The 13,754-nt window shown below is 39.2% G+C and overlaps 1 protein-coding gene across 1 annotated transcript in view; it reads right to left on the minus strand.

Annotated features, from left to right (window-relative positions):
* Positions 1-12,025: 12,025 nt before the first annotated feature.
* Positions 12,026-13,754, minus strand: part of CACNG5 (calcium voltage-gated channel auxiliary subunit gamma 5) — a 417,838-nt gene continuing 416,109 nt past the window's right edge. The window contains exon 6 of the mRNA XM_085614418.1: positions 12,026-12,405. Coding sequence (XP_085470544.1) covers positions 12,148-12,405 — 258 coding nt within the window. The 3' untranslated portion in view covers positions 12,026-12,147. The remainder of the gene's footprint in view (positions 12,406-13,754) is intronic.

Genomic DNA, 13,754 nt, shown 5'->3' on the forward strand with positions numbered 1-13,754 from the left:
GAGATGGCCTTACGGTCCATGGGGTCCAGCAACAGGCGGTCCTCCAGAGGGGACGAATCGGGGAGTGGACCGACCCGGGGCAGGGCTAATTGCTCTATTCTTGCTGCTGCTTCCTAGAAGGCTGACAAAAGGAAGTCACTGGAGGTGTCTACTGCACCAGTGCTTGTTGTGAGAGTAGTAGTTGAGGTGGTTGTTACTGAAGTTGTCACACTGGTAGTGAATCTGACAACATGTGATTTTTTGTCTAGTTAATTGATGTTTTACATGTGCTTCACAACTGGTGGAAGGCTGATTGTCCTCCACATCTTCGGACATCTCATCTAAAAAGTTAAATGAAATCTAGTTTAGTTACAATCAAAACATACATTAATATATTTTCATTACTTTATGCATTTGTTGTCAAGATCTAATACAACTACCTACATCACAGATGGATACACAGACATGCATGAAGGTTATGAGACTCTAAACCTGTATAGATTTCTTGATACAAATATTCACACGAATAAATCATTCAGAAATATGTAATTTCTCATTTTAGGCATGTGAAATGTTGCACCCCCTAAATCAAACCATAGTTCTGATCACTTAAAATGTTTGTACATAGTATTAACCTTAATCTAGAAACCTTCATACACAACAGTTTAAGTTTGTGCAGGGTGCACTTGACACTATAAATGCTCCTAAATCGACAAGTTACATCATATATAAAATGTAAGGGCAAGGCCATATACTCTTAATACACGTCATGATTCCCAAGGCATTATAAGAAGCATGAGTTTCAAAGGTGGCCTTATGCTACACACTGCCCCACATTCCAGCCCTCAGTTTGAACAGATGCATTATGGTAAATGCAGTGCATGGTAACACTTACTTCAGGAAAATGTCTTTCATTTTCACGGTTGTTAGTGCAGCCAGTGCTGTGTATCTCTAGTCACGTGTTTCCGGATTGTTGTCTTTCTTCATTATAGATTAACAATTTGTTTTAGAGGTCCTGGAAATGGAGGGGCGTGGTTTTGGCGCCGCACAAGATGGCCGCGTGACGACAGAGCTCCGCGCCGAGGGAATTTCAACGTCTCAGTTTCAAGTGAAGAACGCTTCGATATGGGACTTTAAAGGAAACGCCTGCTGTTGACAGAGCAACAAGAAACCTCCGGTTCTGTTTCAGTTGCGGTATTTCCCTGTTTTTGGCATTTTTCGGTGAGATGCGCCATTTCCTTTGATTATCGGCCGCCATTTTGTTCATTGAGATTCCTGCTTTCACTTGAGTTTTCTTGCAACGTGCATTCCTCTCTGTACCTTTGAGGAAAGGAAAACTTATGGCTGCCTTTTTAAATGAATAAATGACTTTCCTATGGTTCTTTTTACCTGAGGTTTTTCCTGCTACTTTGAGGACCTAATGTCACTTGGTTCTTCAGTTATGGCTGCCATTTTGTGACTCCCTTTTTTGGCACTGTGTCATTTAAGCATTTTAGATAATGTTTTCCTCAATTGACTTATCCTGTGGTTGTTCAATATATCACTGCTCTATCAGTTGCTGCAACGTTTTGTGGTCATATTTGGAAGAGTTTTTTCCACATATTTGCATCTCAGCTTATCTTCAAGAGTAGGCTACAGCCACCTCCTTTTTACTTTTGTGCAAGGATGTTTTTGTGACTTCTTTTTTCAGTTTTCTCTTTTTGGCTTGACCCGCCTCATTATTCTACAAGAACTTAGATATTCTCATGTCATTTTTTTGTTATCACTCTACTAATGCTTTTGGTTGACTGCGAAGGTGCTCAATGACCTTTTCATGGATCTGAGACTAGTTCATATTGCTCTTTGGACGTTTTAAACTTCAGTAGTGCTTATTCCTATTTTCTGTGTTTTTTCTATGGAAATACTAAGGACTCTTAAACTTACTACTTCATCCAAACCCACCGCGCCATTAGATTCTGAATCCCCTCATAGCGAAATGGAGGATGTTTTGTCTCAAAAACCTGATCAGGCGTCAGGTGCCATTTCAAAATCACACCTAGCAAGTAAACTACCTGCAATCTCCACCAAACAACCGAAAAAGGACCCCCCATCTCCAGTAAACTCATCTTTGGCCTCTATGGAAATAATCCTTGAAGAAATTTGTGCTCTGAAGCCTTTCATTGAGAAGACCAATAAGACGTTGCAGCATTTGGATGAGAAATGGTCCTCACTAGATTCACGTATGCTTGCTGTGGAACAGAGAACTGATTATTTGCAGGTCTCATGCTCTCGCATTTCCTTTCTGGAATCTGAAATTGCCATGCTTAAGAAGTAGTTGGAAGAATTAGAAAATCGTAATCGCAGGAATAACCTCCGAATTTATGGTCTTCCCGAAAATATAGAAGGTTCCAACCCAACCGTCTTTTTTCTAACTTTCTTACCTAGGCTCTTAGACCTTCCTACTACAACTCCTCTCCATATCCAGAGGGCTCATAGACTTGGACCCAATATCTCTGCAAAACACTGAGGAGTCATCATGTTTTTCTTGCAATATATGGACCTTCTCCAAGTCTTGTCTGCAGTCAAATCCAGAAAACACATTTTTGGGGAGGGTCAACGCCTATTTTTCTCTCAAGATGTGGCTAAAATAACAGCTAATCGTCGGAAGAAATTCCTTGATCTTCGTCCTCAACTGCGATCTCTAAATGCCAGAATTGGACTGTACACCTATACAGAAAAGACTACCACATTTGATGACCCAGCTGTCCTGCAGGAATTCCTTCGTCAACATGGAGCTGTTGCGATGGACACTTCAAAGCCCATCTGATTTTTTATTTTTTCTTCTTCTTGTCTGATTGTTTTCTTGTTCATGTAACTTTTTGATTGTTAATCTGTTCACACATTTGTTTTCTCAATGTATTCATCTGTTGCTCTTATTTATTGTCCCTTCTTTCCTTTACGTTGCATGATTTATTTCATCTACATGTTTTATCCCTTTTCTTATACAGGTTTAGATATTCTCCTGTTACTACCTTTTGATCTCCTTCATTTTGTCGAAGTATTACCCATGGTCCCCTTGTGGGCTCGGCGGAGCTCCAATAGTGTTGTCGTTGTCGTCATCTTCTGGTGTATCCATCCCCCATTTCGTGTTGTGTTGGAAGTATGTCCTTCAGTCGTCATTTGTATGACATGTACTGACTCTTTGTTCTCCATCTTATTCTTCTCTAAGTATTCTTTTCTCTACACTTCTTTCCTTTTCTTTTTCTCCCTCACACCTTCTCTATTCGTTCATATGTATTTGGTTGACTATAGCATTGTAAGTTCAGCAAATGCTTATGTTGCCCCGTTCCTCATTCTGCTACTTCTTTGTGTTCCTTTTGATCTTTACCCTAATACCTTCTTTCTTCATTCTCTTTTTCTTCCATTTTATCTCAATTCAAGGTTCATTCTTTTCACTGTTTGCTTAACGATTGTTCATGTTAATACTTTTTACCCACATTCAGAGTTACTACATGGAATGTTAAGGGGTTAAATAATCCCATTAAAAGACAATGGGTGCTATCCCATTTAGCCAATTTAAAATCTGATGTTGCTTTACTTCAAGAATCTCATCTCTTTGAAACTGAAGCTTCCAAACTGAAGAGATGTTAGGTAGGGAAAGTTTTCTCCTCTCCAACTTTAGGTAAGAAGAATGGAGTTCTGATTCTCTGTCATACGAAACTCAATGTTTCCATCGTTCATCAAGAAAATGACTGTTATGGACGTTGGGTTATTGTTAAACTCCTTATTGATAACATACCTCTGGTTATTCTCAATGTTTATGGTCCTGTCACAGTTGATAAGGTTTTCTGGACACAAATCTCTGATAAATTAATCTCATATGATGAGGATTACATTATCTTTGGCGGTGACTGCAACCAAACGCTCAACCCCTTATTGGATCGACATTCGTCTGTCAAATATGTAAATACTAGAATGCACTCACAATTCACCTCCTCCATACAACGTAGGTCCCTTGTTGATATTTGGAGACTTTGTCATCCTGATCTCAGAGAATACCCTTTTTTTCACCCCCCACATCAAACACGATCCCGTATTATCTCTTTCTTAGTAAGCCTTTAGCTCAACAACCCTACACTCCGAGATAGGATCCATTTTAATTTCAGATCATGCTCCAGCTTTTGTTGATGTTGAGCTAATACCCTTTGTCCCTCATACAGGCAGGTGGCGCTTCAATAATTCATTACGTGCGGCCCAATTTTCTATAGCCAATTCAGTTTTTTATTATAGCCTTATAGCCCGCCGTAGCAGGCTATACCGGCTATTAAAGGCCCGCTACCGTGTTAAAGGCCCAAGCCAAAGGCGAGGGACTTTAACAAGGTAGCTGGACTTTAATAGCCTGTATAGCCCTGCTACGAAGGGCTATAAGGCTATTAGAACATTCTGCCACCAGAGGGCGGAATGTTCTAACAAATGAAACAAAGGCCTCTCAAAGCTCGAGGGGATTTAAATCCCCTCGAGGTCCGAGAGGCCATTGTAAGACATTGGAATGTTGCTCTGCGGGCCTTTACCGGCCTGTAGAAGCAGGAAAAACTCCATTGTCTACAAGGGAGCTCCCAGCATTCCAATGTTCAAATATTAATTCAACTTCAGACTCTTCTCCTGTTATGATTTGGGTTTCCTTTAAGGCAGCAGCTAGAGGTTTTATAATGAATTTATTTCGTCTCAGAAAAGAAAAAGTCTTTTGAAATTAAATCTGCCCAATTACTTCATAAAATTAAACATTTGGAATATTCTTATGACCACTCCAACTCTGAATCCTCACTAAAAATTCATATTGATGCCAAACTTACTTTTAACAGACTATCGACAGAAGTGGCTTCTTCCTATCTTTTAAAGAGTAGTGCTCACAATTATGGTGGCCAAAATAAAATGGGAAAACTGCTAGCCAACTACTTAAAAATAAAGAAAGAAAGAACTAAAATAGATTCTCTACAAAGTACTAATGGGTCTCTTCTATTTAAAGATGAAGATATTTTAAATGAATTTGTCTCCTTCTATAAAAATGTATATACTCCAGAGAATCAACCAACTCAACCAGATTTATCCTCTTATTTTCAACCTATTCATCTTCCTCCCTCTGAATCTATCAATTTTGATTCCTTGGAACTTGACATTACTTTAACTGACATTACTCATGCTATTTCGGCGCTACGACGTGGGAAGGCCCCAGGTCCGGATGGATTTACCATTGAGTTCTACGAGCACTTTGCTAAAATCCTACTTCCTAATCTTTTACTTTTATTTAACTCCTTTATTACTAATGGTTCATCTCATGGCACCTTTCAAGAAGCCATGATATGTCTAATCCCAAAGAATAACAAAGATCCTTCCTTATGTAAAAACTACCGCCCCATCTCTTTAGTCAATACTGACTATAAGATATTTGCAAAACTTTCAGCATTAAGCATTGATCCTATCTTACCTGAACTTATTGGACCCGAACAATACGGCTTTGTAAAAGGTCGCTTATCCTCAGATAATTCTAGTCTTCTTTAATTTCCTTAGTAAGGCTTCTTCCCTAGATTATCCTATTGCTGTCATAGCTTTAGATGCTGAAAAAGCATTTGACAGGATTGGTTGGGATTTCATGTTTCATGCTTTAAAATGGATAGGTTTTCCTCCTATAATAATCTCCTTAATTTCTTTACTTTATTCCGGTCCCAGAGCTTCTATTTTTTTTTAATGGCAGAATCTCAGATTATTTTTCTCTTCTCAGAGGGGTGAGACAAGGTTGTCCATTGTCTCCGTTGGTTTTTATAATAGCGCTAGAACCCTTTTTAACCAAAATTAGACAAGATGCTCAGATCTCTGGTTTTCAACTTGGTTCTCATCACGTTAAAATGTCTGCTTATGCAGATGATATTCTTTTATATTGTTCTAACCCATCCACTTCCCTTCCTCCCTTCTTTCATCAGGTTAACACTTTTTCACAATTATCAGGATAACGTCTTAATTTGGATAAATGTGAAGTTTTACCACTTAATGTGTTATGCCTTAAACATTATTTCACTCATACGGGTTTTTCATGGAAACCCTAAAAAATTAAAGGGCAGATTTATAACGGACTTGCGCCACTTTTACGCCGCCGTTGCGTCACTTTTGTGACGCAGCGGGGGCGTAAACCCTGCGCCATGTTGCGCCCCATTTACAACGTAACGCATCTAGGGAGATGCGTCACGTTATAAAGCTTGCGCCACATGTGGGCGTACCTGCACAGGGGGGGGGGGGGCGTTCCGGTGCAGGAACGCCTCCGAAAAGTGGCTGAGTGAAATCTACAAGATTTCACTCAGTCACTTTTCCGGCCATGCTGCGTTAAAACCCTGCGCCTGCTTGAAGCAGGCGTAAGTACTGACGCAGCATTGTAGCGATAGGGCACTCCCGAGCCTTGCTGGAGCTGCGTCGCACTTGCGACGCAACTCCAGCAATGCGCCAACCTTCCGCCATCAGATGCATCACGCATCTGTTTATCCTTGCGCCACGATGCGCTGCATTGTAAATGCGGCGCATCTATTGTGGCGCAAGGGTAAACTTTCGTGACGCATCTTCCCTGGCGCATCCATGCCGATTTGCAGGGATGCGCCAGGGAACATAAATCTGCCCCTCAATATCTAGGTCTATGGTTTTCTTCTTCAATCCCTGATACCTTAAAACTAAATTTTGATCACATTATAAAATCACTAAATGATAATATTACTCGCTGGCATCCCCTTTTTCTATCCTAGGGGGGCCGTCTAGATTCCATTAAGATGATGCTCACCCCATTGATTTTATATACTCTTTCCATACCTGTACATAGTCCCGGTCACTACTTTAAAAAAATTGATTCACTTTTAACAAAATTTATATGGGAAAATAAATCTCCTCGAATAGCCTTATCTTCTTTAAAAAAGGATACATTCAATGGAGGCCTTTGTTTTCCTGATTTCAAAGCTTATCACTTGGCCTTTTCTTTAAAGCAGTCTTCTCGTTGGCTTTCTTCCGCATTTCCCTTACATCCCCCTGTGTGGCTCTCCATAGAGAAAGATACACTTTCTCCTTTTGCGTTTCAGGAGTTTCTTGCTTTTACCAACAATATTTCTTCTGTACGTTCGCCTATTATTTCTCACTCTCTTAAACTTCTAACCTCTTTTCTACCTTTTTCGTACCCTTCTATTGCCTCTTTGTCCCAACAACCTATTTGGCACAACAATTCACAATGCATCAAAAATCGTTCCATTTACTGGAAATCCCGGAGATCTAAAGAGTTACTCTGGATTTCCCAACTTTTACATAAATATCTTCCTCTATCCTTCTCTGATCTACAAGCAAAATACTCATTACCTAATTCTTTTCGTAAACATTATTACTCTTTACTTCCGTCGCTAAACCAGTATCTTCTTGCACTACCAACTAACCCCAATTCCTATAAAATGCTCCTCTTTATTTCCCATTCCAGACTCAACCCCTTCAGCTTCTTCCATTTATAAATGCCTACTCTTGCCCTTAGAGAGGCTTAAATAAAAAACTGAATTGGCATGGGAAAGTGATTTGCAACAATGCTGGCCATACTCCTTATGGGATAAATTATGGCTCAAAATCCACAAAACTTCAAGAGCAGCCAACAACTCCCAAACCCTTTATTTTGTTTATCAACGGCTATTATTTTCCCCTGCAAAATTAGCTTCTTTTTCTCACACTACTCCATCTACCTGTTTGTCTTGTTCTAACCCTAATGCAGATTTAAAACATATGATATTTGAATGCCCCAATATTGCTAATTTCTGGCAACTAGTTTGGTCTCAGATTAAAAAGCTCTTTAAAGTTAACATTTCTTTCTCCATATCCAATGTCTTTATAGGTTCCCTGTCCTCCCAATGGCGTCAGTAACCAACTAGCTCTAAATTGCTAGATTTATTACTGGCTGTTGCTCTACATTTAATAACCTCAAATTGGAAACAAGCTGACAAAGTTACTTTCAAAGCTTGGTGGAATGCTGTGTGCTTTCATCACAGGCTTGATACTAATTTTGTTAACCCTATTTCTTTAGCTATTAAAAGAGACCTTTTATGGCTTCCCCTTACTACATACTTATCCTGGTCCGCCTCTAATGCTGTTACTGTTGCTGATGATGTACAAAAACCGCCTTAATTCACCTTGTTTTCTTTAAAGATATTGTTAATAATATTTATATACTAAAATTACTTTATATTGTAATTTTATTCATTTCTGGGTATTTTCCTTTTATGCTTACAGTGTTTTAACTTTTTACCTTGTTGTTTCTTTCTCTAATATTCTGATAGAGCTAATTTATGTTTTAACCCCCCCCCTTTTTTTTCCCCCTTTTCTATTTTCTATGCAGCATGTTTGCTATAATGATGACTTTTTCTTATGACTTATAATTCCTTATATTAATTGTATTTTTCGAAGTTTACTTTGTATATGCTGTTCTTTTTCTCTTATTTTCCAAATAAACTCAAACTTAAAAAAAAAAAAAGAGATGCTGGAAATGCTGCTCATAGTTTTCTCAGGTCTCTGTACCACTAACTGAGAGCATGTGCATCTACCAGAGCTTGTCAGCTCATTAGCTCAAAGGAGCATTATCAAACAAAGAAGGAAGGGAGTACAATGTCTCACAACCCAGCACTCAGTTCACTTCGATACATTATGGTAAATGCAGTGCATGGTTGCACTTACTTCAGTAAAAGTCTTTTTATTTTTCTTTATTGTTGGTGCATCCAGTGCTGTGTATCTCTAGACATGTGTTTCAAGATTGTTGTCCTTCTTAGAAGAGAGTAACACATTGTTTTAGCGGTCCTGGAAATGCTGCTCACAGTTTTTTCTGGTCTCTGTAACACTCAATAATGTTGTATAACTGGATCTCCATCTGCGGACCCTCCTTGATGCCATATATTCCCTTATTTCTCTTTGATGATATATGAGGCCTCATGAACAAAGTGAATTAGTGGTTGCAAATCCTGAATTACAGGTTCTGCGACTGCGTATATCGAATCGCAATTTGTAAGGGGCATGTTATGGGCTTTACTCCCAAGTTGCGAATTAGGGAGCGACAGGGCCTGGCTGGGGAACCAAAAGCAACCCTGGCAACCCTCCCGTCTCCTTGCACAATCTCTCTCCCTCTTTCCATCCACCTGCTCATTCTCTTATCCTCTCCTCTCTTCTCTTCTCCTCTACTTCCCTCTCTCTCCTCTGTCTCTGATTGCTTTCTCTCTACCTTCCCCTCCAGCCATCTTTCCTCCTTCTACCTGCTGCAATTAGCCGCAGGGAGCAGAGGAAAGTGACAGAGGAACCAGGAGCTCCCCTGGGCATTCAAAAGCTGGCTCCAAGGGCTCCAACCCATTGACAAAATGCCCAGTGGAATAAAACATCTGTCCAGACCTGGTAAGGTGTATATCAATAGTTTGCGACTGTAATCTCTATCTCATGTTACCAACTATCAAGTTGGGGCGGTAACTTATTCACAAAGAGGAAAGGTTCCGCTTGGAATCGTTTCCCTTTGAGAGCTGGTGTCGTAGCTTCAGGGAGAGTGGTCCACTGAACCACTGCCTGCTTTCACTGACGTTTTCCAAAATGGAAAACATTTTTTTCTTTTTAAAGCAGTCTGGGTTCCTTTAAGGAACTCTGGCTGCTTTAAAAAAACAAAAAAAAGGTTTGTTGTTTGGGAAATCAACCACAATGATGGTGGTCACCACCATCCCTGTGATTGCAGGCGGGGAATTGCAAATGGTGACCTGCCTAATTACGATTAATTAGGCAGGTAGTTCTGCAACTCTTTGCAATTCTGTAGTTGATGAACCAACCTATTTGTACATATGTTGGTTTGCAAAATCACACCACTTTTAGCAAATGTAATCTTTTTTCATCGGGCCCCTGTCCTCATTGTTTCCTTCAATTGTCCTTTACATGCTTCTCTATGATATCATATCATCTTCTGGGTCTCCTCAGTGCTACATCTCTCTTTTTTGCATACCCTTCTATGTATGTTTCTCTAAATCCTTCTCTATGATGTCTTATCTTATCCTTATATAGTCCTCCCTATCACACCAAAGCTTTATTAATTCCGCGAATGCTCTCTTCTCACATGTAATGTGTGTCACAATCTATTCATTATTAACCTGCTTCCACATAAAAGTAGCTGCAGTTGCAGTGTCTGCTCCCATGTGATATGTTGTCCTTCTGTAGAATTGTCCAATTAAAACATTTAAACTTAAGTGTCAGATGGGAAACTATGAGAAAATGTAAATTTCCAAGGAACAATAAAATGCCACTGAGACTTTATAATGAAAAATAAATGGTGAAAATCAACAGAGGACTTGAACACATGTACGTTTTACAATATTTTACATATATGTAATCAAATAACTTACATATGTAGTAACTTTATTGTCCATCTACCTTATTTACAATTCAGCTGGAAGTCATGTTTCCAATGATAGCGGTAACAGTGAAAGACTGCCGTTGCTAGACTTTCGTGGCCTATTCCAACATAAGGTGATGATTATACTTTTTATTCTACCATCATTATTTAAAAACTGGTACTCTACTTGGCAAAGGAATGTACGGTACAAGAATGTTACCAAACATACAAAATGTCCATTGGCTACAAGGATACACTTGACTAGGTGGTTCACCAACGGATGTATGACGTTACAACGCACACTTTTACAACGCATGCACTTACAACGCATTTTTTACAACGCATAATCCATTACAACGCAAGACATTACAACGCATGACACTACAACGCATTTTTAAAAAATACCTTTACAACGCATTACCATTACAACGCATACTACCTTTACAACGCATACCATTACAACGCATTATATTAAATTACATTTAAGGTAAGTATTAGATAGTATAGGGGTAAAAATTACTATTCTAACTCCAGGGGGTGCAACAGTAGGGTAAGTGTTGGATAGTATAGGGGTAAAAATTACTATTCTAACTCCAGGGGGTGCATCAGTAGGGTAATTGTTGGATAGTATAGGGGTAAAAATTACTATTCTAACTCCAGGGGGTGCAACAGTAGGGTAAGTGTTGGATAGTGTAGGGGTAAAAATTACTATTCTAACTCCAGGGGGTGCATCAGTAGGGTAAGTGTTGGATAGTATAGGGGTAAAAATTACTATTCTAACTCCAGGGGGTGCAACAGTAGGGTAAGTGTTGGATAGTGTAGGGGTAAAAATTACTATTCTAACTCCAGGGGGTGCATCAGTAGGGTAAGTGTTGGATAGTATAGGGGTAAAAATTACTATTCTAACTCCAGGGGGTGCATCAGTAGGGTAAGTGTTGGATAGTATAGGGGTAAAAATTACTATTCTAACTCCAGGGGGTGCATCAGTAGGGTAAGTGTTGGATAGTATAGGGGTAAAAATTACTATTCTAACTCCAGGGGGTGCATCAGTAGGGTAAGTGTTGGATAGTATAGGGGTAAAAATTACTATTCTAACTCCAGGGGGTGCAACAGTAGGGTAAGTGTTGGATAGTATAGGGGTAAAAATTACTATTCTAACTCCAGGGGGTGCATCAGTAGGGTAAGTGTTGGATAGTATAGGGGTAAAAATTACTATTCTAACTCCAGGGGGTGCATCAGTAGGGTAAGTGTTGGATAGTATAGGGGTAAAAATTACTATTCTAACTCCAGGGGGTGCATCAGTAGGGTAAGTGTTGGATAGTATAGGGGTAAAAATTACTATTCTAACTCCAGGGCGTGCAACAGTAGGGTAAGTGTTGGATAGTGTAGTGTAATATTATGCGTTGTAATGGTATGCGTTGTAATGGTAGTATGCGTTGTAATGGAATGCGTTGTAAAGGTAGTTTTTAAAAATGCGTTGTAATGGTATGCGTTGTAATGTCATGCGTTGTAATGGATTATGCGTTGTAAAAAATGCGTTGTAAAGGTAGTGCGTTGTAAAAGTTGCGTTGTAAAGGTTGTTCCCCTTCACCAACATCAAGCTATAATAGTTGAGCTGGAGATACAGTACAAGGATAATCACTAGGAAAATAATTCGATTTCTAAGGCATGGCTAAAATACATGATTGTCCTGATTTAGTGGTCTTAGGAATGATAAGCTTCAGCATTTGCAGAAGAAGTGTTGGCACTTCGAAAAAACAGCCCGGGTTAGTTCAACAGGGAGATGATGACATCTGATCATACTCTGGACATTTGAGGAGTGCGGGGTAATTTGAATTCATCTGGAGTGAGGCTTCACTGGAGATATCTGAAGGGCTGCGGCCTCGAACCCAAGCATCAGGGTGCAAGAACTGGCCTGAGTAATCTGAGCAGTTGCTGAGCCGGGGACGGTAGAAGCCTGGGTGTGGTCGATAGATCTCTTCGGCTGTGTATCTTTTCATAAACAGATACACAGACATAACACCAGCACTCTGAAAGGGAGATAGACACAGAATTGTTACTGAAAATGGAAAGATAAATGAGACACTTTCTCCTCTGGATTAGATTTCAAAGACTTATGGATTCAGCAGCCCCATATTTAACTGAAAAACATTCACTATTTTTATTAGTCAATGGTCCTCTAAAACCTTGCTATTTCCTTTGTCAAAGAATTAAGATTTTACTATTCAAATATTCATCATAGCCAAACAAGACCCTTCTCGGCAAAAATCTGACGAAGCAAATTTGCATTTCCCCTATTCTCAATCGGAACTTTGGAACCAATGTAGAACACAGTGGTATGCTCATTTGTCCTGTATTTTCGCACCACAGAAAGTCACACAAAACATATTTACTGTTAGCTAAGAAACATTTGAAATACTCAGGGAGTAATTAGTTTTTTTCTAAGATCTCACCACTGCCCAGAGCAACATTGTAATCTGGCATGAAATTAGAACGTTACTTTAAAACAAACTCATGTTCTGGTCACCAGGAGCTGGTAGATTATATGAACTGCCCAGGTGAGGCTAATTTGAACGAGATGCTATTTAGCATCATTTTACAATTATGGGGTGGTAAAGGGCTTCATAATTATATGCACAATAGTGTTAACACAATAATAGAAAATGAACATGTAGTTGAAACAAAGACATTATATTGAGGAAACTGTGCCAATGCTAACATTAGGTAATGTATTCCTCATTTTCAAAATGGCTGGTGCTGTCTGCAGCCAGCATGTAATTTCTTTTTGTTTCTATCTCACCCTGCTCATAGACTATTCATGTGCGAGCAATTTTGTAAACATTGTTTTTAAAATGTAATGTCATTTTCACAGGTCCAGAATGATGTTTCTTTTCTTGACAGTCCTGTAGTACACTATTCTCTTGAGAGTGAATTTTTCTAAGGCCTCACCTTTTGGGACCATGATAAGATTTCATATGAGAACTTGTCACAGTATATTCAGAAGTAACATTTGTATTAACAATGTAGGTGTCTGAAGGGCACCAGGGATGGGAAAAGGCATTTTGTGAATACGTGGGATAGTGCTAAATAATGTGATTTCAGAAACTATATTGCTCTTTCTGTAACCATGTGACTATGAATGTATTACTTCCATTGTAAAATGCATTATAAAAGAATCCTCTTTCTGAGGGTATCTTCCTTGACTTTTAGGAGGCAGCACAATGTCGGTTTGATCTCTGATTTATACATTTTATTTTTAGACCTGAACTGTACGGGGTTCTGCTTATCAATTTCTTGCATTTCATTCTGAGCTTCATGCTATTATTTGTTTTGAAATGACTAATTGAGTGACTTCTAACCATTTATTTTGCTTTCTGTA

Source organism: Triturus cristatus, chromosome 7 (genome assembly GCF_964204655.1).
Source record: "Triturus cristatus chromosome 7, aTriCri1.1, whole genome shotgun sequence".
NCBI classification, from domain to species: Eukaryota; Metazoa; Chordata; class Amphibia; order Caudata; family Salamandridae; genus Triturus; species Triturus cristatus.